The 27084-nt window shown below is 40.2% G+C and overlaps 3 protein-coding genes across 6 annotated transcripts in view; 2 read left to right on the forward strand and 1 right to left on the reverse strand.

Moving 5' to 3' along the window:
• On the forward strand, nt 1-6056 carry tmem184c (transmembrane protein 184C). The gene is made up of 10 exons (XM_079682220.1): nt 1-612; nt 1086-1216; nt 1298-1334; nt 2186-2391; nt 3180-3254; nt 3366-3459; nt 3576-3688; nt 3862-3961; nt 4148-4319; nt 4431-6056. Exons 1-10 carry the CDS (start codon nt 496-498, stop codon nt 4757-4759), a joined length of 1374 nt encoding a protein of 457 aa, XP_079538346.1. The 5' UTR covers nt 1-495; the 3' UTR covers nt 4760-6056.
• Nucleotides 6057-6062: 6 nt separating this feature from the next.
• On the reverse strand, nt 6063-21351 carry prmt9 (protein arginine methyltransferase 9). Its single transcript, XM_079682208.1, has 13 exons — nt 21038-21351; nt 20085-20293; nt 19808-19956; nt 18542-18778; nt 18267-18434; nt 18039-18141; nt 16666-16775; nt 16352-16544; nt 13528-13711; nt 10726-11407; nt 9838-9991; nt 7603-7725; nt 6063-6767 (listed from the first exon to the last, which is right to left on the reverse strand). Exons 2-13 carry the CDS (start codon nt 20280-20282, stop codon nt 6525-6527), a joined length of 2544 nt encoding a protein of 847 aa, XP_079538334.1. The 5' UTR covers nt 20283-20293; nt 21038-21351; the 3' UTR covers nt 6063-6524.
• A 1928-nt stretch (nt 21352-23279) lies between these two features.
• Nucleotides 23280-27084, forward strand: part of arhgap10 (Rho GTPase activating protein 10) — a 48958-nt gene continuing 45153 nt past the window's right edge. For 2 of the 4 annotated variants that reach the window (XM_079671623.1, XM_079671624.1), the window contains exon 1: nt 23280-23864. In XM_079671623.1, the coding sequence (XP_079527749.1) occupies nt 23711-23864 (154 nt within the window). In that variant the 5' untranslated portion in view covers nt 23280-23710. The remainder of the gene's footprint in view (nt 23865-27084) is intronic. The other 2 variants (XM_079671622.1, XM_079671625.1) reach the window with 2 other exon arrangements.

Genomic DNA, 27084 nt, shown 5'->3' on the forward strand with positions numbered 1-27084 from the left:
TGACGCAGGCAACAGGAAGAACACATTAAACGGCAATTACTTTTGAGGAAAGTTTTCACAGCGAGAAGCTACCAAAACAAATTGTGTAAAGAATGAATTTGTCTAGAGAGAGGATTGATATATCAGCGATGAGTTTTATTTTATTTCGGTAGACATTGAGGCACTTTCATCCGTTCAGACTGGATCATCTGCTCTGTTTGTTTACATAATGAAAAGCTGACTAGCTAACGTTAGCAACCTAGCTTGACAAATCGAGTCATATGAGCTGTTATCTTCCAGCAGCTTTGTCCTCAGTCACGAGTGTGAATTCACATTATTGGGATAGCTAACGTACCTGCACACAAGTGAGAGGTTGTCCTGTGTCTCGCAGAGCCTTTTGAAGAATAACAATGCAAAGCTAACGTTTAATGTGTGGAGCGTTAGGTCATTTGTTTTGTCACCTGCGAACCTGCAGCTAGTTTCTAAAGGCCTTGCCTGCAGCGTCTTCATGTCAACATGCCTTGTTCCTGTGGCAACTGGAGAAGATGGATCCGGCCGCTGGTCGTCGTGCTTTATATATTGTTGCTCCTAGTCGTCCTGCCACTGTGCATCTGGGAACTGCAGAAGTCAGGGGTCAGTTCAAACGATTGCTGGATATGATTCATATGTTGCTTAATTTGACATTCAGTTCTTAATTGTACATTATGTTCTTGTTTATCTTATGCTATTTTACTTGTATGTAGACTCCTGCATTGACTTTGTCTCTTGCTACATTCTCTGCAACATGTATTTTATTGTATTTTATTTTACATGTAGTTTACTTATTCTGCAATACTTGCATATTGGTCTTGCAACATTCTCTTTGACCATTTTTTGTTTATTTCTACTCTGTTTCCCTTTTGCCTGTTTTCTTTACATTTGTTGTCTTTATATATCCTTATGTTACATTGTTGGAGAAGCCTGGGACTTGAATTTGTATTCTGTTGGTTTAACACAGTGGTGAAATGTAACTGAGCACGCCTGGTACTTGACTACAAAATCAGCTTTTACTTAAATGTAAAAACAAGTGATTTGAACTTTGTCTGTTTCTTCCCATGTAATGACAGGTTGGCACTCATAACAAAGCATGGTTCATCGCTGGGATATTTGTCTTCATGACCATACCCATATCATTATGGGGCATCCTGCAGCATCTGGTTCACTACACTCAGCCAGAGCTTCAGAAACCCATCATCAGGTAAAGAAGCCAGCAGGCATGCCAATCATGAACAACAGTCTGAAACTGCTATTTAATCATTTGTGTCTGTTTGTGTTTCAGAATACTGTGGATGGTCCCAATCTACAGCTTAGACAGTGTGAGTTGTGTATATTATGATCACATCCATTGTGGAACACACTGTGCATATAGGTGTCATATGTAGGCATCCACAGACTTGCTGTAGCTTTGAAAAACACACCAACACAACATATTACCATTCAGGGACGTGCACAGACATTTGGATCGGCTATTGCTCTAAACTGGAAAAAGGGCCTCCCAGTTCAATAAGCATTATTCTTATCATTATCATTCTTTATGAGCGCAGTAATGGTAAGGTATCTAATTACTTATTTATTTAGTATTCCATAACTTAATAACAGAGATGGTCAAACTGAAGTAGGGACATGGCAGAAATCCTACAATGAAGCGGGACAGTGAAGTGTTCTCCTGTGAGAGGGTGAGGGAGTTTACAGGGTAAAAGACGCAGAAAGAAAGAAGCACAATAACATATTTAGGTGTTTTATTTGTTAATCAACCGACAGTGTCAAGAGGAAGTAAAGTCCCCTGGTTTGTCCCCTATACTCTAACGCCAGGCAGGCATTTGGTGTGATCACCATAGCCATATGAGGCCGGAGGGCTTTCCTTTGCTTCCAGCTGTCAGATTGTAAACAAAGTCACGTGACTTGGGGCTGACAAAGTGTGTTTCCCGCAGTGAGACGCCACAATAGTAATTGTGGGTTTATCATGTTGATTCGGCCACAACAGAAAAAAGAAAAAACAACTCTCGCTCTCTCCAGAGGGGCAGGTCAGACAAAAATGGCAAACGGGCTGTTGCCCGGGCAACATTAGCCCGTACCTGTGCACGTCCCTGTTACCATTCCCCTGAAGCATTGTCTTACATTACTTTTCGTGTAATCCATCTCTTTGTTTTGATGTTTTATTTTGCAGTGGATTGCATTAAAATGGCCCAGTATAGCAATTTATGTGGACACATGCAGAGAGTGCTATGAGGCCTATGTCATCTACAACTTCATGACCTTCTTGCTGAACTACCTGGAGAATCAGTACCCCAGCCTGGTGTCCATGCTGGAGGCCCAGGATCAGCAGAGACACCTCCCCCCTCTGTGCTGCTGCCCACCCTGGCCAATGGGAGAGTATGTTTCCTTTTAACATGAGACACTTTAACAATAAGGATGGAAATGCATACAAATGTCACTTATTATGCGGCAGCCAACACGCATAGACAAATGCTCAACCAACACTGGTCAATGATTTGGCGTAAAAAGAATGATTGCCAATTGCTAACAATTATAGATCTAACTACTTTTTCAATAGGGATTTTAGTAGTTTTCTTAGTATTTTATCAACGTTATTGCACAAAGGAAAACCTTGCAACAATCTCGTTTATATTATTTGTTTTCAAGGAGGTGTTAAAAGTATTTTTACTTGTCGTTTTTTTTAAAGTTTGTTTCAAGGCATTGAATTTGAAACTTAGTTAACAAATCCATGACAGTCACCAGCTTCTAATTAGCCTCACATCAATTTTTGGCTAACATGCTCACGTGCCGTCTATCTATCCTGATCTTCTACTACAATCAGATTGTTCTTTGTAATTGAGGGAGAACACATTTATTCAACATTTGCCTGAAGTTCAGCAGTATAAGCTTAATTTATTAGCGTAGCATTTTATAATACTGCCCTTTTTTAAATGTTCTTCTTTCCCTTTCCAGTATTGTTGCATGTTGCATGTGAGATAATGATCAAATAGTTATTGAGGAAAATCAGGCAGACACATTTTGAATTGTTATCATTCCAATCCTCTCAACACATTTTTCGTAACTATAAGTGATTGGGTTTTATTTGAAGTTGAATATATTTGTACCGATGTATCAAACCAGATGTTGTTAAACTTATTATTTTTCTTCAAACCTTTCCTCTGCAGGGTTCTCCTGTTGAGATGCAAACTGGGAGTGTTGCAGTACACCGTAGTAAGACCTATCACAACAGTGATTGCCTTGTAAGTAATCTGTGCTCTTCATGCCCTTCATTTTATGCTGTGATACCAATCTAAGCTTCTTGTTCACTATTTTAACGGATGTACGATTTGACTCTTTCTTCTCCTTCCTAGAATCTGTCAGCTGTGTGGAGTTTATGATGAAGGCAATTTTAGTTCGAAAAATGCATGGACGTACCTGGTCATCTTCAACAATATGTCACAGCTGGTAATACCACTACTGCTTCTTGAGTTTTAGTAAAGACTGCGTCTGGGACTGCAATAAAAAATAATGTGCATGTTTAAAATTGCGTATCTGGAAATAGATTTCTTCTCTTGATCTAGTTTGCCATGTACTGTCTGGTGCTCTTCTACCGGGCTCTGAGAGAAGAACTCGGTCCAATCAAGCCAGTGGGAAAATTCCTATGTGTCAAAATGGTGGTGTTCGTGTCTTTCTGGTAATTCTCCGTGTGTTCAAAATGATTTACCACATTGATATTTTTGGAATAAATACTTTGTATGAGTTGTTTTTACCTTGTTTCTAGAAATGACATATGTTGTTGAAGTAAGCTTGCAGTCTCTGGATCTACAGCCATGAGAATAATAATTGGTTATTGTTTAACTCTTCTAGGCAAGCTGTGTTCATTGCTTTGCTGGTAAAAGCAGGCGTTATCTCAGTGGACAGTACATGGGACTGGAAAAGTGTGGAGGCTATAGCTACTGGCTTACAGGTAAGCTAAAGCAAATCTGGGTAATTGATAACTATTAAACTATGAGAATAACTTCATGTTCTGGGTTTGATCTTGGTGTCAAAATTATGGCACATAAAGAAAAAGTCATACTATTAGTAAAATGATATGGCCTCTTCACTTCACTTTTATCTGTGTGAAACCTAACCAACCAAGTGCTTTTCTCAGGATTTCGTCATCTGTGTGGAGATGTTTCTGGCAGCCATTGCCCATCACTTCAGCTTCACCTACAAGCCGTACATCCAGGAGGCTGAGGAGGGTTCTTGCTTTGACTCTTTTATGGCAATGTGGGACGTTTCTGATGTCAGGGCAGACATTTCTGAACAAGTCCGCAATGTTGGTAAGTGCCCCCTGAGTACCATAGTGCTTCCACAGCTGTAAATGAAATGATCTGTTCGATAACCTCCAATATCGAGAGAAGGGTTAAGATGTTTTGTGTCCTTATCTACAGGCAGAACAGTTATGGGTCGTCCCAGGAAGTCCTACTTCGGTGAGGCGCAGCAGGATGGGGAGCGATCTGGCCTGCTCTCCTCGGCCTCCCAGGATGCCATCACAGAAGCAGCAGCCTACCCTGTCTCTCCCAATGGTCAGTACCAGGGTCTGGGCAGAACCCCCACACCTCACTCCCGGTCGGCCCCCGCTGGGCTCAGCTCGGCCCCCTGGGATGAAGGATATGAAGCTGAACCTGAACCCGAAGCTGAAGCTGAAAAAAGCCAGGAAGGGGGAAGATCCGACCAAACCAAAGAACCAGCTGAGGCAGATCTCATCGAGATCACCTAGCCTATCGTTACGGCCTATGTTACTAATCAGACATTGTTGGGCGGGACCCAATCACAGCCTTGCCATGTTACTTCAGACGTTACTGTACTGATGCAGTATTAAATAAATTGCTGTTTGGAGGGCACATCAACAAAGTAATAGAAGTTTGCAAATAAATGCAAAGTCAGATGGACCTCTCTCCCAGTGACGGCTCCAAGAATGTTCACTGAAGGTATGGCACTAAATGATTTTTCTTTTTTTAAAGCATTTTACGCAGTTCCGTTGTACTTAAGAGTTATGGCACAGTAGAAGAAAGATTTTAAAATGAATTGTTATTGGGAAATTCCAGTTTATTTGAATGTGTCTCGAAGCATACTGTCGTGTGTGTTGCGATAAGACGCCAGTTAACCCTTGCTGAACTCTGATCCAAGCTTGGATGAATATCCTTTCCAAACAGGAAATTGCTACTTTTTTTGTGTCAAAACATGACCTCAAATGTTACAGTTGGGTGATTAAGTGAAATATGCAATGTTACTAAATGTTTTCCTTATTCTATATCTTACCTTATAGGGATTTCAGAGGACATTGATTGAAATAAGTAATGTTACATTGTAGTATCTACGGTACTAAAGCACATTAGATGTCCAGAATCCTTTTATTTAGTTGGCCCTAGTCCGTAAAGTCCCTGTACCCCAGAGGGAAGGGATTAAATAGCAACACACTTTGTTGATGCACATTTGAGACTAAACGGTCTCATGCAGTAATTAACTACTGACTAGTGCTGAAAGATGTGCCCTGACGGAATACAAAACAATATGTTTGAGTTTGAGTATATACTGGATGTACAGTCTGAGTATTAAGACAAACTCAATTCAATCACTGGTTAATTCCCCAACAGTGCTTAATGCACACAGCTAACTGAAACATGTGATGCCTTGTTACATGTGCCGTGGAACTACTGCAGCCACTACATCAATACAGCCTTTATTTTCCATGATGTTTTATTTGATGAGATGTTACCCTTTGATTTGAGCTGGAATGACCATTTCTTGTCTTCTTCTTTTGTCAATGTTGTTACATGATTTATGTTGAGCAGGGATATTGAAATATTTAATGCAAGTGTATGATATCAGTTTGTCCGAGAAAAGACACAAATGTATGGAAATATCAGCATAACCTGCATCATGTCTGACTAAAGCACATTGCCTTATATCATTTTTGTTCTTCAATAAAACTGACAGGATGACATCAGAGCTGATGTAAATGATTCCACATTTCACTTCTGACATTCTCTTCAATAAATCAGATAAATTACAAATTCTTTTGTCTTGCATTTATTAAGAAAATGACATTAATTCTTTAACTTTTTTAAATTGATACCAACATACAGCTTTACAAAAACAACTGTTTCCATAATCAAGGGACATCTATAATATTTATATACTTACAAATAATATATTCATAAGTACAAGTTTAAATGTCCTATTATTTTATGGCACAATGTAGAAATAAAAACATGACTTAAAGTGTGATCGTTACAGATGCTTTAAGAAGGGGATGATTCCCCAATGGCGTGGCTCATGTAGGATTCTACTAAAGCTCAAAACAGAATAAACGTTGAAGACAGGTTTTTACATCGATGGAAAACGACGCTACAGAAGTTGGATCTTTAAATGTAACCAGAAAATCACTGCATAGTGTTTAATGCACTTCCCTATGAGCCTCTATTTAATTGAGGGTAAACATACATCGAAATGAAACTTAATTGCTAAAATACTGTGAGAGATTATTGTTCCATTGGTCCGGGGGGATTCTCTATGTGTGCTGATATGGAGATGGCACTCTTCTGAAGCTTCACAGCGAGGCGCACCCAGTCTCCGGCCTGCACCTTCAGAGGTTGCTGCAGCACCACGGCCGCCTGCTTCCAGTGGGAGTTCTGGCTGAGGGTGCTGACGCTGATCTCCTGGTCCAGGTGGATCTGGTACCAGAAGGGAATGGCTGTAACTCTGCCTGCCGACGTCGCCTGGACCTGGGAAACAGGGATTATTGCTTTATAAGATGCTAAACTGTACAACTATATCATATTTACTATAATGTATGCAGCAGCATTACCTGTTAATTACAACGCAAGTTAGAAACAGTGACACAGTGATGCATAACAAATTAAAATTAGATTATGTTTTTTTTATAATCCATATAGAACAATTATTTTAGCATTTTTAACCACTCACATGTTTCTTTTGTGTTGCCATCAATTAGTCTCTCTCCGTTGGTGCGCTGGGCTAATGCTAATAATGCTAATGATGCTAATGCTAATAATGCTAATGATGCTAATGCGAGCACAAAAAGTTTTCAGAGTTTTACGGGGCGTGGTTTGCAATTCGCCCAGTCAATCAGAAGATGGAACCTTTTCCTCCCCAGGAAAGTCCCACCTCTCTAGCAGGCACTACAAAGGGGTGAAAAGGTTCGCAAAAATATTTTCAATCCAAGGAACTATCGGAACTATTCCTGGGAAAAGTACTCCGGTGTGAGAGCGCCTAAAGTTTTTATATTTTAGTTTTAATTTGCAAAAAAAATTAAAATAACATTTAGGCGGAGAGCCAAGTTAGAGTTTATTTATGGGAGATGTGCACAGGTACATCTTCAGGAATCAGGAATGAAGTATTTCTAGGTTTTTTGGTGATGTATGTTTTTGTACCTGAATATAACCATGGCATTTTTTGGCTTGGAGAGTCAGTGCATGAATTTAAGGTTCAGCAGCTCAGGACTGTTTAACCCCAGTACTTAAAAAGAGAAGACCTTTTTCAAGAGTCTAATTATTTCAATAACAATCACATCACTAATTAGGCTAATTTGTTTCTTACCTTCACTTCTCTGTTGGTGTAGTTGGCGGTGGATTCCATCAGGTCCAGAACAAAGAGCTCCACAAATTCACTTAGATGCCTGCACTCCAGTGTGGAGAAGTCCAAAAACACATGTACCGGTACCTAAAGACATAAAAGATCAAAGCAGCGTTAGTCAGCTGTTTTCAGCAGATAAAAGAAAAGCCTATCTGATGACGTTATCAATAAGGAACTACATCATATGAAAACCAATAAAAAGACCAGGGAAGAAGTTCTGAAAGAGATGTAAAACAAAACAGGTGCTCTTGATGTTCAGTTTGGCACAAACTTTAAATCAGTGAAGGAATGGATTCACACCATAACATAAACACAGGGAACACTGCTTCATTTTAGTGAACAAGTATAAAATACTTTGTGTGGCTTTATTTTACCATTTTTAACCTCAACGAAACAGTTGATTTGAAGCCAATTAACTGCTGAAACTATATACTTATGGTTGCACTTATTGTAAGTTATTTTGGATTGAACTATCCGCTATATGAGGTGATGGAAAAACGAAATAAATATTCTTTTAGAATTGTTGGCTCATGGTACAGATTTTTACAAATGGAAAAGGTTTTCAACTTTAAAAAAGGAACACTGCTGCAGTTTGTTAAATATAACAAAGCGGCTGACTCTTTCTCCCAAACCACTATCTAGCTTTAATTGCCAGTGTCAGAGAATAATCACTCAATCACTGATTAATGCTCGAAAACAAATCTTCTACCTTGAACTCTTGACAACTTGAGAAACGGGCCTCGGCCGCAGGGTGACACACTTAAAGCTGAGGGATAAACCAAAGTGGCAGCGCAGAAAGTGTCACAGTTTCCTTTACTGCAGAACAAAAGAATGTTTCCCCCTGCCCGTCACAGTTTGTGTAGAGCTCAGAGCTCTCTGTTTGATGTGCTTGACGTAATGTATACTGATGGATTCAGGTAGGAAAGTCTTGGGCCAAGCTGTGTGTTGTGTCTTGTGTGACAGTTGTGCTAGAAAGTGCCCTCCACTGAGGGCTTCAAAGACAACATCTGTTAAAACAAACGGCCGTCCCGAGTGGGGCATGCTAAATTAGAGCACAAACATGATGCTGGGAAAAAATATATAATTTCCAGACCAAATAAAGAGAAAGAATTCAAAGGGATTTTGCTGCTTCTATATCGCAGCTGGGAAGCACACATCAAAGACGAGTGCACAACACAAAACAACGTCCTGGACCTTAGTATTCCAAGAGAAATACCTGCTTCAACACAAGACAACCCAAACATGGCGGGAAACACAATAAAAAATGATTTCACACCTTTATAGTATTGCACTATATGTCTGTCATATTTTAAAAAAACTCACAAGCAACACTAATGGGCAGACTAAATGAGAATGATGCAAGCTTACAAACACAGCGCATGTGAAAACTGGCGCTATTGACTGTTGTTGCCTCAGGAACATGAGACAGAATACAAGATAAGAGCAGGCTGAGAAGCACAACAGTAAGATTCTGCAACTTCTGTTATAAAGACTGACACAGTTGTACCTTTGAGAGGGTCTAAGTGAGTCTAAATGGGATTTCTCATTCATTATTAGGTTGATAATATTTAAAACCACTATTTAGTAAGAACAGATCCTATGAATAGTTCACAGTAACGTTTTTGCTGGTTATTTATACTTTTTTATTATACTTCTTTTTTTTTTATTCCTGTGTATATTCCATGTGTAATATCTGTTTTTCTTCTTATTCTGTTGCTACCATGACACGTGAATGTCCTCACGGGGATAAATCAAATTCCATCTTATCTTTATCTTTTTCATCAAGAACAATCTAGTTTGAAATTGAAAATATGCTACTTAGAATATCAGCCCTTATGCAATATTTTCAGCAACTGCCAAGTCGATTTTTCCCTGTGCAGCGATCCTTTTTAAATACTGTTTTATTAAAAAAGAAAAGACATGCTTAACAAATATGAATGAAGTTGCTGGACTTCATAATCTGCAGAACAGTTCTCCATCATCATTTGTTCTGCTCGGTTCTTTGTTGCCCAAGATGTGCTTGATTCTCTGTATTTTCGCACACAGGTGATCTACCATTACCATCCTTTGCTGGCTGTCTCAGTTAAGGTAGCATAAATCTTTGTGTTTCTCAAAGTGAAGAGGAAACAATCCAAGCAGTCCAGCAAAGGTAAAAGCACACACATGTTGTTCTTGATACATGATAGCGTTTCTACTCACAGTGAACTGGTTGATGAACGGAGCGATGTTGAACCCCAGCGTCGCCTCCTGACCCTGGACGGCACTCTCCAGCAGCAACGTGTCCGACTCCACCAGAATACCCTGCACCACGATCTTTGCAGGGAAAATACTTCCTCCGTCTTCCAGCAAACACCTAGCATAGATCATAGAAATACATTTAACAATAAAATACGTAAAAACGTATCACAACTAGGGCTGAACGATTAATCGATTTTAAATCGAAATCGCGATTTTAAATGATGTGATAATTAAATCGTAAAGCCTGCGATTTTTTTAACTTTTTTTTTTTGCTTTTTGTGTGTCAGTCATCCACACCAGACAGAACTGCTGTGCTCCACATGTACCAGCCATTGTTAACCAATCAGAAGTGGCCCATGATAGAAGGTGATAGACAGATTGATCCAATCACCTGCCAAGTGTTTTTGAAATACTTTTCCAAATGGCTTCCAATGGAGCTTTCCTAGATGGTTTGGTGAAACAAACCGTCTGAGTCAGGTTAGTAATGCTCCGTCACATGTGTTACATCTATTACAGGGTGTATCTTAAACTGAAGCTTGACTTTAAAGCAACCCAACCGAAGTTTCATGTAAGTTTAGTTCTTTCACTCGTAGCTCGGGCTGCGGGGGTGCTAGAGACGGGAGCACGTTGATACGACCTTCCTTGCCGGAGATATGGCCGCATTTTACAATAAACTTCCGTAGGGTCGTTTAAAAACAAATATATCGCAAATTGAATCGCAATATCTGTCAGGAAAATCGCAATTAGATTTTTCCCCAAAATCGTGCAGCCCTAATCACAACACGAAGCTAAATTCTCAAAATGGATGGAACATCTCTACACGCCCCCCCCCCGGCTGCTTCTCCTCACCGGGCCAGGGAAGCCTTCTCCATCAGCTTCTGTCTGATCAGCCCACACGTCTCCACACAGTCCAGCATGATGGCGCTCCACAGCTTCTCTCTGGACGGCCTCTTCAGCATCCCCTGCTCGTCCTCCATGTTGTTCAGCCAGAACTCGAGATGCTGCTCGGGGACATTATTGGACTGAGCCAGTCTCTTTAGGACTTCCTGTTGCTTTACCTTCTCCACCGAGCTGAACGCTTTCACATGTCCATGGCTGGCAGCGATGAGGGAGAGCAGAGAGAAGCCCTCTGATACGTCGAGGACGAAGAGCAGGTCTGCAGAATCAGACTGAACACCTGAGCCTGGCTCTTTGTTTTGGCATTTGACCTTCATCTGAGAGATGAGTTTGGATAGTGCGCTGCTGAAGCTCTGATGGTACTCCTGATTGTTCAGGAGCGCCATCTCTGAACACTCCAGCATGCAGAAGTCTTTGCTTTGGTTCTGCTCCGTCTGAAGACAGGCCAGTGCAGTGCACAGTTCTGCCTCTGGGGTTTGATTTGAAACGGGGTCTCCAGTGTTCTGCGGGTCCTGGAGCGTGTCCAGACAGATTTCATGGCCGTCCCTCAGCACAGCGACGCTGCAGAGGCGCAGGAAGGCGTCTCTGCAGGAGACTTCAACCACCAGCTCGTCCTGAGGCTTCAGGACAAAACCTGAAAGGAATCAAAAGAAGAAGAAAACGCCGACTTAACCCGGTCATACTGGAGCGGTGTGAACCTCACTGTGTTGGTAGCTACTGGGATGCACTGAATTAAAGAGAATTAGAACAACTGTTAAGAACCAAAAAGGCGTAGGAGATGTGGACTCAAGCAAGTGAGTTTTAGACATTTTATTTTTATTACCAAAAAAAATGTAATCAGAAGGTTACATTTAAATTTAAAACTGCAAGATTTTGACTCTTTTATTAGGCATTTATTATTATTAGGTTGAGTTTAAAGTTCTACCGCGTATTGTTCTCAACAACATCTAAAAAAAGGTTACTGTAGAACATAATGTTTATATTTCTCATAAAATGTAATACATTTTTTTTTATCTACATTAATGTAAAAAACCCTGAAATAACAAACACAAAGGAGAAGAAAATGTGATAAGCTAAAAGTAACATTATTATTTATAATGATTCTGACACTATAAAAGCTGATCTGACAGCGGTCTGAGGAAAGATGGTGTCCTACACTGTACAGATTGTAAAGCCCCTGAAGGTACATTTGTGATTTTGGGCTATTTGAATAAAATAGACTTTACAATTGAAACAATTTCAACAAGAGACAGAGACTGAAGGAGAAGCAGAGCGGGAGTGAGCCCAACAGAGAAATGAGATTCAGGGGACCGGGTGCACAGAGGGAGGGGTGGGGGGGGGGGGTGGGGGTGGGGGTGGCCCAGAAAGGATTCCAGCAGGAATAACATCTGTTCATGTCTTCATGTCAGCCCGCCGCTCGTCAGAGGCATTTGGAGAAAATGCATATTTATTGCCTATAAGAATTTCATGAACACTAAAGAGTGTCACAGGCGATCACGGCGCACACGTCACAGCGACCGGGAAACGGATGTTGGTGATCACCGGGAGAGGTGGCGGCTCCCTCGGCGCTGCCTTCGCTCATTAGCAGCGCGGTGAGACGCTGCTGAGCCCCGTCTGAGAGGGGATGTTCCCTAAGCCAACTGGAACATGTCACCTTACGTCGCTGGCTATTAGGGTCACAACGGATTAGATGACAGCCAGTGAAGGGGCATCAATGGCACTTCATTATTGAATCAGAACTTTGGAAACTTCTTAGCGATTTAAGTATGTTGCATTACAATGATCAGTTTCACTTTGGGAGAATGGATTAAATGCAAGCTTTAGTGAACATGACATTAGTGTTAGATTTATTTGGTATAGTTTTTCAACATTTGGTGATGTTTTCAAAATGTATTGTCATTTTTAGTGCTAACAAGTTTATGGCAGGGTTTAAAGACATTCAAGGAGCTTAAGATTTATGTATTCTCATCCTTGAGAAATGTAGAATATTTAAAATATATATATAAGCAGAGGTCATTAGAGTATGTGCAGGTAATACATTTTTCTTTCAAATACTATCATCCTGTCATGGCCGTAAATGATTATCCCCATTTCAACATGGAGATTGGCTAAAATAATTATAATTGAATCCAAATTAACTTCAGGTTGTAGTAAAATAGTAGGCATGCCAGCGATTATTCGATTATTCAAATATTCGTTACAGTCTCCATAATCGAAAATTATTTTTAAAATTCGATTTTATTTATATATTTTTTTATTATTATTTATGTTTTTGTTTTTTTTCCTGGCTTAGTTTCAACCAAAATATAGACTAATGCTAATAATAATAATAATAATAATAATAATAATAATAGTATTAATAATCGATTATTATTCGCCAGGGCGGTCCGATTTTCGATTTTGTTCATGGTCAGTTTCTGGCATCCCTATAAAATAGTAGTGATTATTTCCTCCAAATGTTCTTGGCATTATTTAACAGTTAACCATCTTTAGTGCTGTTTGTAGTCTACAACGCACACTGCCCTCATCTGATGTAACATGGAAATGCAGGATGAATCACAGCAGGCAAGCTGAGCTGATAATAAAATCAACTTTATTGCAGCTATTCTAAACATGCTGAGGTTATTAGAAGTCAAAAACAATTCAAGTCAATTCCCTGGCCACACTGTAACACATGGACCATGCTCATTGGACACAAGACAACACACGTAGATGTTTGCCCTTGCGTCTCCCTGTAAGTCTATTGAGTCTCACCCTTGGTGCTGTGGACAGGGTAGATGGCTTGCTCCCAGCAGGTGTCCTCCTCCGGTCCGGTAGACAGACTGCTGTCCTCGTCCAGGTGGAGCTGGAACCAGACAGCCAGAGCGTCCAGCTCCCCCCCCTGAGTGACGGGCAGGCGGATCCTCTGAACCTCCCTGGAGCTCAGGCCCTCCAGCTCCTACAGAGGACGAGACGAAACAGAAGCAAGCGATTGGTTGCATGGATATCGGCAAAATGGTATCAACATTGCAATATTAATGCACAAATCAATATCGCAGGAGGTACACTATTTTTTAAAGTATGTAAGTATGTGTCATATTAGGGATGCTCGATTATGGCAAAAATCATAATCTCGATTATTTGGGTCAAAAATGATTATTAAATGCGATTATTCATTGACTTTGAAAACATCCATTTATTGGAGAAAAATTGTTTGAACAGTATGTTTTGAACAGTTGATTACCCTGAACTTTAAGTATAATTAAACTGAAAAACCCAAAAAAAAAAAAAAAATAATAAAAAAATAATCGTTTTATTTCGATTACGTTGTTTTCGTAATCGTTGCAATCCATAATCGTAATCGCGATTAAAATATGATTAAATGAGCAGCCCTATGTCATATACATTCTGATGAAGTATTCTGCAGAGTTTATTAGTCATTCTGCTGTTCTCTGCTACTAGCCAAGGAAAGAGACGTTGTCTGTCTTTAAAACAATTGAAGCGCCCCGATAAACATTCCTGTTTGTCATATTGCAATCTACTTATTTATATAAATAGTTATCATCGCAATAAACCATATTTAATTCAGTTTGAATGTACATTATTTAATTTCATATTCTGTTCTTGTACATATCATATTCTATCATTTACATGTATATAGACTCCTTGCACTATTTTGTATTTTTGTATTTAATGATACATGTTGCATTGTTGGAGGAACTCAGGTCAACAGAATTTCATTGCCATTTCTACACTGTAGCTTACGTGCATATGAAAATAAAACCTTTGAATCTTGAAAACCTTTGAATCTTAAATAAAAATGTAAAAGTGAATGCCCTCAATTAGGGGTGCAACAACTAATCGACTTAATCGATTAAAATCGATTAACAAATTAGTTGGCAACTAATTCAGTCGTCGATTCGTTGGTGACGTCATCACATGTGTTCTACACCCCGTTAAGCTCCAACGTTATCACTCTTTTGTATCGGTACAGGAGACATTTAAAAACATATGTTATGTATTATTGCTACATAAACATTATATCGCAGTCTTAGTGTCGCCAACTCAGTTTCTAATATGCAATATCACTACAAAATGCGTCTATAATGTATTTTCGATCTTCCGAATTCAGACGAGCGATCTCTCCCCCGCCTGCTTGCGAGGGGGCGGGGCAGTTTACACACACACGCAGGAGATTGCGGAGAGAACGCGCTCCGAGGTTTGGTTAAACTTTAGCCGTCTCGATGTGGACAATGCTCGTTACCAAAAGTGCAATAACAGTTTATCATATAAAGGCGGTAAAACGAGCAATTTGTCTAAACATTTAGCAAAAGTGCACCACATTCAGACGAAGAAATGCACCGGGTTCGACTGTCTTTCTAGTAGCTCTGTAGCCCCGTCCAAGAGTAACCTTTCCACGTCAGGTGTTATGTATGCTAGCAGCAACACACAGAGTTAACTCAGTTATAAAAACATAGCTTAATGATTAGAGGTAACTGAATTAGTTATTTTGTTAAAGTTTCAGCTATTCTGTTTACAGTTCTATCATCACATTATTTAATATGATTTGTTAAAACGTTGTTGTTTCTTTTGATGTGAAATATTATGCATTTAATTAAAATAAAAAGCAATGTTAGTTTTGTTCACAGTTTGTTGAGTTAGTTTACCTTATTTCTTGTCAAAAGAACCGTTAATACTATCGTTAAAAGGACCGGATCGATAAGCAGTATTGATATAAGTAGTAGTACAGTTAAAACCTTAACGATCCGAATAATCGATTAATCGATAGATTAATCGATTATCAAATTAGTCGTTTGTTGCAGCCCTACCCTCAATGTGTCATTTTTCCCGGTGGTATCAAAAATGGTATTGAATATCTACAGTGTAACACTGCACTGCTGCAGATCAGAAACAAAGAACATGCAAAGTTACTGAGGGGGACATGGAGAAGAAAAAAAAACAATTTGAAAAAAAAAATGTTTTGCGAGATCTCGCAATACTTTTGCGAGACCTAAGCACTCCTCTCCCTCCTCAAGCTGCAGATTGTGACCAATTCTTGATGTTTAGCTCGGATGACGGCGCGTATCGAACTGTTCTGATAAAAAAGACTCTGTAGCTCGTTGTCTATCTTGCTATGATTGTAAAGTCATGTTGTTTGTATTTTTACAACGTTATGTTCATGAGTTATTGATCCGCGAAATTCGAATCTGTCAATAACTCAGCTCAGAGGGACGTGCATGTCCCCTCGCTCTGAGTGTCCTCTTGAGGTGTCTTCACTTATGTGAAACCCTTTATATATACAGTCTATGTGTGAAACCAGTCCCTATTGCCAAGCACTGATGTTATATCTTTATATTTAAGGCCAAGCTCAAAGTAAAATCGATGAACCGCTCCATTGTTGTGGTTTCTGTGTTGCCGTAGCAGCCGAACTGACCAGGAAGTACATTGAGCTAAATGAAAAGTGTTGTGAGATCTCGCAAAACATTTTTTTTCTTTGTCTTCTCCATGTCCCCTAGGGGGCTCCGTTCCGTACAAAGTAAAGTCAAACACATGAAATGATTTGGGTTTATCAGCATGTGTTGTCCCCGTGGCTGCTCACCTGCACGTTGTTGAAGTCTATGTTGAGTGCAGTGAAGGGCTCAGTGAGAGCTTTATACCCCCCCGGCAGTCTGCTGAGTCTCTCTGTGGTGTACGGCTCCATGGACTCATCGGGCTCCGGGCTGCAGCACACCGGACTGCGGAGCTCCCCGGCTGCAGAGATGGACAGACTGCCCACCTCGGACACACACAGCCTGAAGGACAAACAGAGGTGTAATCATTGTCCTGAGGTTCTGTTGAGTTCATCACAGGAGAACACATTGTATCTGACACTCTCAGCCTACTCACTGTGATACAGATGGACTCCGGACCTACCTGTGATGTCTGCGGATCTCCAGGCTTTCCAGAGCCATCCCAAACACAGTGGCTCCAGCTGGGATCACCCTCCCTGTCGCAGACTGATCCTGGAACTCATTCTCCCCTCTCTTTAGGACAAGAAACATTTGAATGAATCTACACATTAACCCCCAACACACGTATGTATCATTAACCTGGCTACTGTATGTGTTAGAATCAGTGAAATTGTAAACTGGAACTTGCCCCATTTGGCTAACTTGCACTTTGCTGGATGCTTAAAAAGCAAGTTCCTGTGGATAAACTTTAACAAATGCAACCTACGAGTTGACAAGGAGTGCTCTAATGGCACATTTCCAGAAGGAAATGTAAATATTTGAATTTCAAGCACCAGTAAGTACTGCCCCATAATAAGAACATTTGAGGAAATATCAGATCATGAAAAGAAAATATTTCTAATAAATTAAGTGAATATCAAAGCTAACTATAAACATAAATACTAAAGTGTAAAACACAGCAAATCTATATTCATAAATTGATGTTGTGACGATTCTCTCTGACCAATCAGCAGTCGAGAGTGTTGACGTCACTAGTTCAGCCCTGGCCCTGGCCTGATAGAACCACGATTTTATGGCGCCGGAAAAAGAGGGAAAAAGTACCCGCTAGCCGGTGCTACGCTATATGGAAAGGCCACCAAAAACTGGCCTGGCCGCTTGAGGACGATTAAGGACGCTTAAACGGGGCTACCCGCTGCAGTGGAAATGCGCCATAAGGCCATCATAAATGTTGTTCTCTCTCTCCCTTTCAAGCCCACACCCTTAACTGTGAACATTTAAGGCAAGGCAAGGAAAGGCAAGGCAATTTTATTTATATAGCACTTTTCAGCAAGTGGCGATTCAAAGTGCTTTACAGATTAAAGACATTTAAGAACAAATACAGCATAAATACATTATTAAAAAGGCATTTAAAAACAGGCATAAAAAGCAAAGGTAATGAAATTAAATAAATAAATAAACACAGCAGGTACAGAATACATGACTAAAAAGGCATACTGTAGTGTGAGTATGGGCAGCTCAATTAAAAGCAGCGGCAAATAGGTGCGTTTTCAATCTGGATTTAAAAATAAGAAGTGTTTTGGCGGACGTGCACAATTTGGGCAGTTTGTTCCAAATTCTTGGGGCATAATAACTAAAAGCTGCTTTTCCATGTTTAGTGGTTATTCTCGGAACAGAGAGCAGACCCCATTTAACAATAACCTCTTTGCGCTTTCATCTCTAGCAAACGCCAATAGACTTTGGTTCAGAGAACTCATAGAAACATTATTATTGCAAGTGGCAACTGGAGCACTAAGTCCTGTTTCCTGTCCTCTGTGTGTGTTTATAAATGGCCCGTACCTGTGGAGGCAGCAGCAGGTGGTGCCAGGCATGAATGAGGCTTTCTATGATGCCCTCTCCAAACAATCCTGCATCTACCGTCTCTGTCACCACCAAGGAAACCCTAAGAACAAAACATTGAATGGAAAAATATGAGATATTGCACTCCTAAAATTACATAAAAGCATAAACCATGATAAAAAGCTATTGTTTGCACATTTGATGTCAAGTATGTTTGGTATAACTTACTTTTGTGGGATGTCCTTTGGCACTTCCATCTCCAAAGACTTCATATGGACGATCTTGATGCTATCATCCATTTTATTAGCTGTTAGCACCTCACAGGCTAATTCATACATGGTCTTGGACAGTTCGCAGGCGTACACCTCAGCAGCCCCTGCTTTCTTTGCACACATACTAACCAGAGATAACCAGCACATCAGAACAAGATAATCATGCAGCCCCTAAGCACAATGACTCAAATGAGAAAAAAGGATTCCAATTTCTCATGGGAAATGTCTTACCCGAGGATGCCAGTGCCAGTACCGATGTCCAGCACAGTGTTGCAGCCGCTCTGCACAGCCTTCTGAATGGCCTGCTGGTACTTCCTGTTCCTCCCGTGGTCGTTGAGCATTAAAAAATGCCAGCGCTCCACCAGCCAGTTGGCCACGCGGTAGAAGTTCTCCCTGGCTTCGGGATAGTCCGGTCTCAGCTTCAAGGCTTTATGGAAATGCCCCGCGGCTTCATCTCTGAAGCCCATTCTGGATAAGAAAAGGAGAGCCACAATATAGACTTAAAGGGCCCATGTCATGCTTTTCCGGTTATTACCCGTCCCCTTGTGTGTATGAAGGTTTTTCTGCATGGGAACGGTCTGCAGAGTCACAAACCCTCAAAGTACACCCTGTAGCGAGTAAAACTCTAACACAGAAAAGATCGGTCTATGCTGCCCCAGAACGCCTCGTTGGAGATTTCTCTTTTTCCATTGTTTGCTTCCTGGGTTCTGTGACGTGTGAACACCCAAATCAACAACAAATGACCGGATTGGCTCAAATGGACCAATCCGTGGAGCACCTCACCCACCAGGATCCCTTGGCTAACTAACAGGGAGTCCCATTGACTTGCATAGAGCTCCCTGAACGCTGGTAATAGGCAAGTTGGGATGGCGGAGTAATGCTCTCCGCAGACCCATGCTCACAGCGTTATAAACCTTTTTCTTTCTCAATATCAAGCCACACTTATTGTTTTTACTTCGGGTGTGAGTGTTTGTGTTTCGCTTGTTCTCGCTGTATCGCCGACCCGGAAACCTGTCCGCTCCTCGCGAGCAGCAACGAGCCTCGCAACTTCCTGACCAATCAGAGCACACTGGGCTCACAGGGAGGGGGGGGCAGGAGCTCCAACAAGCCGTCTAGGACAGAGTGCTGGATGAGAAACCAATGTGAGTTTGGAAAATTACACAATTTAAATCTATTCTAGTAGACCTCAACAATGGAAATATGATCAGTAGAAATGGCCATGACATGGGACCTTTAAACTGTATAAGCAGAGCATTTATTCAGATACTTTTTGATCTTTAGTCCCAGATTACTTCAACAATGCAATGCTCTGGAGTTTAACATTCTAATCGCCTGAAGGACAAAACTGTCCCAGAGTCTGATGATCTTGGTTCATATGTCCAAATGATCAACGATGTAAAGCTACACTTTCCCTTGTAATAACAGAAGTGTTGGCCCATGGTAATTATGCATTTATCTACGCAATGACAATATTTATGCAGATGATGAGGAGCATACCTGAAAAGGTGTTCCCCCATGCTGTTCAGGATCACCTCATCAGCAGGAAACAGTTCCAGCGCTTGTTCATAGCAGTCAAAGAGTTCCTGAATGCGGCCCACAGAGTCCAGCTCTTCTGTCCACTTAAAGAGAGTGAACCTGAAGGACTCCTAGAAGAAAAATGTCACAAAATGAAGTTCACAACAAATATTTAAATGATGCAGCAGAGAAAAAAACAGACTATGTTGTGTATGGTATGCACAATGTTTGGCAGTGAATGCACACAGTCGGTCGTTACCCTTGCAAAGTCTTTAAACATAGGCGCAAGGTTGAGGACCAGAAGGTAGTGTACAAATGCTGTTCCATAGTCCTGGTTGAACAGGCACTGCTGGGCGCTCTCCAGAGAGCTGGAGACCAGCTCGTTCCTGGCGGGGTCCTCTCTGCGCCGCCGGCGGGTCCTCCTGCCGTGCTTCGGTCTGGCACTGGCATTAGGCATCCCTGTCACAACTAGAGAGAGTGGAGGAGAGTGTATTAGAACATTAAATCATCATACAATAAACACCTAATGCCACTTTAAAAACAAGGTTCTACACATGACTCTGTACTGTACTGTGTGGGCCAGGGACTATAGAAGCCAACCTCCCCCAGTAAAAGACAAAACACTAATGAAAAAGAGTTGACATGAAACGACTTACATTTTTTGTCACAATTTTAAGATGATACAGTGGAGGAAATAAGTATTTGATCCCTTGCCTACTTGGTAAGTTTACCCACCCACAAAGAAAATAACAGTCTATAATTGTAATGGTAGGTTTATTTGACTAATGAGAGACAGAATATAAAAAACAATATCCAGAAATGTACATCATATAAGAGATATATATTCATTTGCATTTAACTGTGGGAAATAAGTATTTGATCCCCTTGCAACCAACAAGAATTCTGGCTCTTCTTTTAATTGCAGCCAGGAAATTATTTTAACTATGTGCAAGGGATTTTCTGGTATTTTGATCCTGTTAGACACTTTTTAATAATGAATGCATATTATTTTATTCATTCCCAAATATAAGTTTATCTATTTTTGTCCCTGCAAATGGGCATCAACACATGCCACATTTATGTAGAGTAATAATAGCCATCATCATAATAACCTCAACATGAATTGGAAGAATACATTACGTAGAAATATGTATACCTTAACAAAGATACATTAAAAAGAGCACTTTAGTACTTAACATTTAGTTGACTTACTGTGTGTTGTCACAGATCACAGGCTGAGTTAAGGTATGGGATGGAGATGCACGGAAAATATCACTGCTGTTAAGTTAACGTGATAACGTTAACATTACGGTTGTGTGTCCAATCGTTAGCATCGTTATAATCCTTCCTCTGGCCAGCGTCAGCTCACATGATGACTATATGGGATACGATAGGTCAACAACATGTCAAAAATAATGACAGTATGTTTTAATATCCACGTTACAACGCTGAGATGTTGATTAAAAGTGTAAATAAAATCACATTGCGGCTACCGTTAAACAAGGAACAAGTGTCCGCTCGTAAAACGACTCGGTCAGAAACATGTAGGGAGACAGGGTTCCGTGTGCGGAATTTTAAAGAGGATTAATACATTTGAGTGACAGAAAGGCAGATTTACCATGATAATAACTGTACACAAACAAAAACAAAACACGTTGAATAACAATGTCCGTATTTAATTACAAAACAAGCCAAAGTAGTTGTTCCCGCCTGAGATGTTCCTCTTATGGAACCAATGATAGAAGACTGTTTAAGCACAATCAAAGAGTACAATGAATCAGGATTGGTCCCACCCATGCCAACCCCAAAAGTAAAACATGAAAGTAATGAGTTCATTTGCATCTGTGCCAATGTATGTGTTGTATATTCAGATTCAGGATAAACATTATTATCCTGCATTGAAATTGTTGTTCAGTCTATTGCTCCAGACATGAGGACATGCAGCTGCAGTAAAATAACCTAAACATTAACACCACAACATACTCATAATAAAACACATTCAATGAGACAGAGACTGAGACAGAATAACAGCAGGCAATCCACTTTACAATTAAAGGGTGATGGATTGAGCAGAACATATTTGTGTATCTAATTGTTTTGATTATATTTGTAGAAGTCTATTACCTAGGTGACTACTGCTGAAATTGGCCTAATGGGACGAGTACCCTATAGTGCACAGCTTTAAAGCCGTTCCGCTGTTTGTGATGATCCATGGGACTGACAGTCAAAAGACGGTGCAGGAGGTTCCCCTCTGAAGTCTATACAGCACTATTTGGTCCCCTGTGATCGTTTTGATTTGGCTTCTGGTGTTGTTGATAAATTACCTTGTTTATTGAACTTGTATAGGTCAACTAGAGGCACTAAAGCAAATTTGTCAAACTCAAGGCCCGGGGGCCAAATCAGGCCCGTGGTGGATTTAATTTCGGCCCACAGGATAATTTTTGATTACTATTAGATCTGGCCCGCAGGTATATTGCACGCACACCTTCATTCAATCCTGAGGGTTTCCTCAGCTCAGAGCCTGACCCCAAACATTGATGAACTTGCACCCAAGATGAGATTACATTACGTTACATTACATTCCATTGAGCTGTCGCTTTTATCCAAAGCGACTTACAATAAGTGCATTCGACCAGGATGATACAAACTTGAAGAAAACAGAATCATATAAGTACATCAGGTTTCATAGAGCCAAAACATTTCAATATGTGCAATAAATTCATTTCAATAAGTTTTGCAATAAACTTTTATTTTTTTGGCCCACTTTGTATTTGAGTTTGATACCCCTGCTCTAAAGGGTCCATGTGGGAGGTGTACTGAATTCTATCAAGAGATCACTTTTCCTTTTTCTTCTGTGGAATTTCCCTTGCCTTGCTGCAAGTCTTTGCCTTAGCAGGCTTCAGGGCCGTGGTCAATGGCATCCCCTTTTCGCTCACTGTTCTTCTCTTCCATTTTTCTTTATCATATAGAGTTCGAAACATCTGCCCTAGAATATATTTTCACACAGCTCTTCCTAGCTCTTCAGTCTAAAACAAGAAAGTGTTGTATATTGTTTATCAGAGTTTTTTTTGTGTTAAACTTTATATTCTAATTGTATATATATATATGTATATATTTTGGTAATTATATTTATTGTATAGGAAACCAAGTTAGTCCATGTGTAAATATACTTGGCAATACATTGTATTTTGATTATTGTATCCACCAGTCACATACATATTCATATTAACTTTTATTCTGAAATAATATATTAAATGTAAACTGTAATTGTGTTTTTTGTTTCAGTCTGTTACTGTCACTCTTACCGAAGTAACATATCTAAATAGACACCCTTGTTGACATCTTTCGTGCTGTAAATCAGTGCTCACTCTGAAGCGAAGCGAAGGCGGAAGTAGGTTAGAGTTGATCATCTTGCAGGAGCTTTGTCAGAATCTTTGTCAGTAGTTTTGCTACACGCACACAGATGTCAGCAGAGTTTCTCAATCTGTCACTCTGTGAGGTGGAGTACGTTTGATGGAGCAAGGAAAAACTGGATACAGCTACCATGACTTTCTGACAACTCCCGTGAACCGACTTCCCATGAGCACTTCACCCGACAGCGTATCGTTATCAACTTTTAACCGTTATACCTTTTAGCTGTTCTTTTCGTTACTTGACAACAGTAGAACAACACCCATGCGCCTGTGTCAGAAGTTACCATGCTAACCACCGTTAGCTGCTGCTACTACACGTAGCTATGCTTTATCTGCTGCACTTCAAACCTACTGCCAGCTGAAAGAGCGGCAATTTGATTGTAAAAGCTAGTTTTTTCAAAAGCTTCACAGTCAGCGTCATTTCTCCCAGTTTCCCGTTCTTGAAAGAAGAAGCTATCAATCTGTCACAGAAATGGGACTACACCCGCTGGAATTCAGTGAATGCTATCTGGACAGCCCCAGTTTCAGGGAGAAAATAAAGTCTCACGAAGCAGAACTGGACAAAACGAACAGATTTATCAAAGAACTCTACAAAGATGGGAAGAACCTCATCAATGCAACCAAGCGTGAGTGGATTTTTAATGTTTTTAAAGGTTGTACTCTAAGGAAAAGTATTGTGTGCAGTCTTAAAAGTCATGCACTTGACTTGGAAAAAGGTCTGGGGGTCTTCATGTGTCCACTAACTTTAACAACTGCTTTGCAAATGATTGTCTTTTCCTTTTGGTTATGAGAGGGGAAAACCGCTTAGGAGCTGCAGAGTAGAATAACCTATAGTCAAATGATATGAGAGGCTGTCATGATTACAAGATCAAGGCGTTGTCTTTCTTATCGTTTTGAAATGCTGTTCCTTATTTTTGTTTTTTATGAAGACAGTTTTTCATGTTTAAGCCTGAAGCACGAGAGTTCTTATAATAACCCCCTGCTCAGTTTGCTCTCAGTCACACAGGGTTACAAGGATTACTTTGTTATCTCTCTCTCTCTCTCTCTCTCTCTCTCTCTCTCTCTCTCTCTCTCTCTCTCTCTCTTTCTCTCTTTCTCTCTTTCTCTCGCTCTCTCTGAACTCTAGTCCTGTGGGCTGGGCTTGTTTGTAAGGAGCCCAGGTGACTTCAACACATAGTCATCAAAAATGGACTGCTGTAAGTGTTGGAAAATCCCCCAGCATTGTGACGTCATCATTTTACAGTTGTATTTAATTGAAACCCTGTAAAACATCTCCTGACAGATGTACTGCAGGACTACATCTGTCAATCTTCAGGCGAAAAAGCGTGTTTTCAATGAGAAATAATAAGTTGTTTGTGATGTGAATGTAACTTAATAATACAGTATGTCATTGCTGTAGTGTCGACAGATGGGATTCAGGAATGATTCAGCTGCAGTGTTTCATTTGCTTTAGTGCTTTGGACCATCATGCAACATGTTTTTCCACTCTTAAAACCTTCAGAAAGACTTACCTCATCACGTTGGTTTCAGCGCTGCTCCTAAGTCACCCGATCTTTCGTTTTTTCCTTTAGGGCAGCCTTAAATTCTTCAAGATCCAGCAAGATGTTGTCATGCTTGCTTAACAATCTTATAGCCTGTTGATTTCATAATGGCCAACCGTTTTAGTAGACTTTTTATGGCACAATTAGGTATCGTAAAACACCGGCACAACCGACAATAAAGTCGTTTTCTATACTAAGAAAAGCTTTATTTATTCAGCACTTTTTTTTAATACACTTTTCAAGAGATGCAGCTCAAAAAGCTTTACAAGAAAACAAGAATGCATCGCATTTAAACAGGAGCAAACCGATAATAACATGAATGAAAATAATGAGGAGACAACAAATAGGGGTTTTCAGCTTTTCCTCTAAGTGTTCCTGGAGTTTGTTGTTTGTTTTTCCAGTGAATTTGAATCCCGTCAGTCGTTGTAAACATGTTGAAACAGCAGGTGCTCCCTGATTTAGTGGAAAGTTAACACTTGACACCGGGTCAAAGGTTCATGGAGGGACTGTCCTGGTTCGCAGCAGTGCGTAAGTGTGCCTGGTTGTTCAACTTCAGCACCGTGTGCACCAGGCACGATGGATCTGTGGATGTCCATGCACGTCACCTCCTCTATTCAGTCTTACAGCAGATAACATGAGAGGAATGCTCTGATTGGATGCAATCAGAACACATTCATATACGTTTTTGAATTCATCACAGTCTTTTTAACCTGATTGCACTACTTTTTGTTCAATCTGAGTCATTCTACCACAAATATTTGCATGTAAATATTATACAAAATTGGTTTGTTTTGTTCAGATTAATTAATTGATCACAAAAACGTCTATTGCTAAACTCAAGTCAAGTGTAACAAGAGTTTCTTACCCTCTTAAATCACACACAGTTAAGATCTATTCCTTTGTGTGAAACCTTAGGTGGTCAGTTATTTATTAGCTAAATGACCGTACCTTGTGTTGAGTGTTGACATCTTTCAATTTGTAGCCTTTACAGTACGTAAGCAGTAACGAACGATCCTGACCTCGTCTTCATGCTTTCTACTTATGTCTCATTTATTTGCTTATAGTCTTGAGACCAAATGCTCTCCAGGTTTTGCGGCCGAAGAGCCTGGTCGGTGAACTCTGGTATTCACTGTTGATATCGATACCTATGCTATGTTGGTCTAACTAACTGATGCTCCAAATCCTGTTTCAGGAAGACATGTCTTGTATTTCGTGCCTTTTATGAGTGGCTAAACATCGTGTCACTTTTAATGTTGATTTTAGTGCGTGCAACATAGCGATGCACATCATGTCACGTGTCTCTCTGTTAACCCTCATTGGGTCCGTGTTAACTTCTTGCTTATGAGAATGTGAGGAGGAAGAAGGAGCCCTGTCATATGGTCCCAGTGGGAGGAATGCAAAGTCAGTTGAATTTTCAGGAAGGAACTGATGGTCGTGTTTTTATGTTCGGACACCAATGAAGTGCTCTCGAGAACATTCTTGGAAATGTGTCTCGTACCTTCCTCTCTCAGTTTTCAAATGACTGTTTTTGATGATCTTTGATAACCGTAATCATGAGGAGTTGACTCGTCTCCTGGCTTCATCAGTAGTAGAGCACTTAAACAGGATCTAACTGCCACAGTTAAATGATCAAACAATAATGCACATGGCTTATAAAAGAATACACTACTATTTACAAATGGTGTGTCCCGCCTTGATATTTCATTGAAGGCGTGGCAGATGAGTTGGCAGCCGCCCTCTGTGTTGGAAGATAACACTCATGCAGGTAGAGCTGAAACAATAAGTCAATCAAAAGGAAAAGAATCAGCATGAATTTCAATAATTGTAGAAATCTATTACGCCCTTATTTAAGGAAAACCGAATATCTCTGAGTTTTGTTTTGAAAACTAAAACAACTCATCTTTGTCTCTGGTAACGTAACCTTATAATTGATATTGAAATAATGGCATTACAACACATGACATTGTTCCTTTCCCATTGTTAGCAGCATTTCCAGTTGTGCCTTTAATCTGGTGAGCTGATTTGATTGGCAGGACTTTCAGTTTAATAACGTGTGGAACGGCCTTATAGGGATCGAAGTTTGTGTTCATAATGTTCAAGTAAATACATCTATAAACTCATCATCAAGGCACAATTCAAACCTATTTCTGCAAACAGTGTTTTCAGACTTTGTCTTGGAGCATTGGCATTATAAAGTTCACAGTAGTTTTAACTATAGCTCAAGTTAGGTTATAAAGTAATATGGTGTAAACGTACCCTCTGGGTGGAGCTCAGCTGCTGCATCGCTCCTATTCCCTGCACATTA

The sequence above is a fragment of the Notothenia rossii genome (assembly GCF_949606895.1).
Source record: "Notothenia rossii genome assembly, chromosome: 1".
Classification (NCBI taxonomy): Eukaryota; Metazoa; Chordata; class Actinopteri; order Perciformes; family Nototheniidae; genus Notothenia; species Notothenia rossii.

Bases quoted from the DNA above. Each gene is read 5' to 3' on its own strand.
- tmem184c (XM_079682220.1), top strand. From the start codon at position 496: ATGCCTTGTTCCTGTGGCAACTGGAGAAGATGGATCCGGCCGCTGGTC. The intron at 613-1,085 runs GTCAGTTCAAAC...ATGTAATGACAG, and splicing joins GGGAACTGCAGAAGTCAGGG to GTTGGCACTCATAACAAAGC. The intron at 1,217-1,297 runs GTAAAGAAGCCA...TTTGTGTTTCAG, and splicing joins CTTCAGAAACCCATCATCAG to AATACTGTGGATGGTCCCAA.
- prmt9 (XM_079682208.1), bottom strand. From the start codon at position 20,282: ATGCCTAATGCCAGTGCCAGACCGAAGCACGGCAGGAGGACCCGCCGG. The intron at 18,142-18,266 runs GTAAGTTATACC...TTTTGTTCTTAG, and splicing joins CCAAAGGACATCCCACAAAA to GGTTTCCTTGGTGGTGACAG. The intron at 11,408-13,527 runs GTGAGACTCAAT...GATTCCTTTCAG, and splicing joins CCCTGTCCACAGCACCAAGG to GTTTTGTCCTGAAGCCTCAG.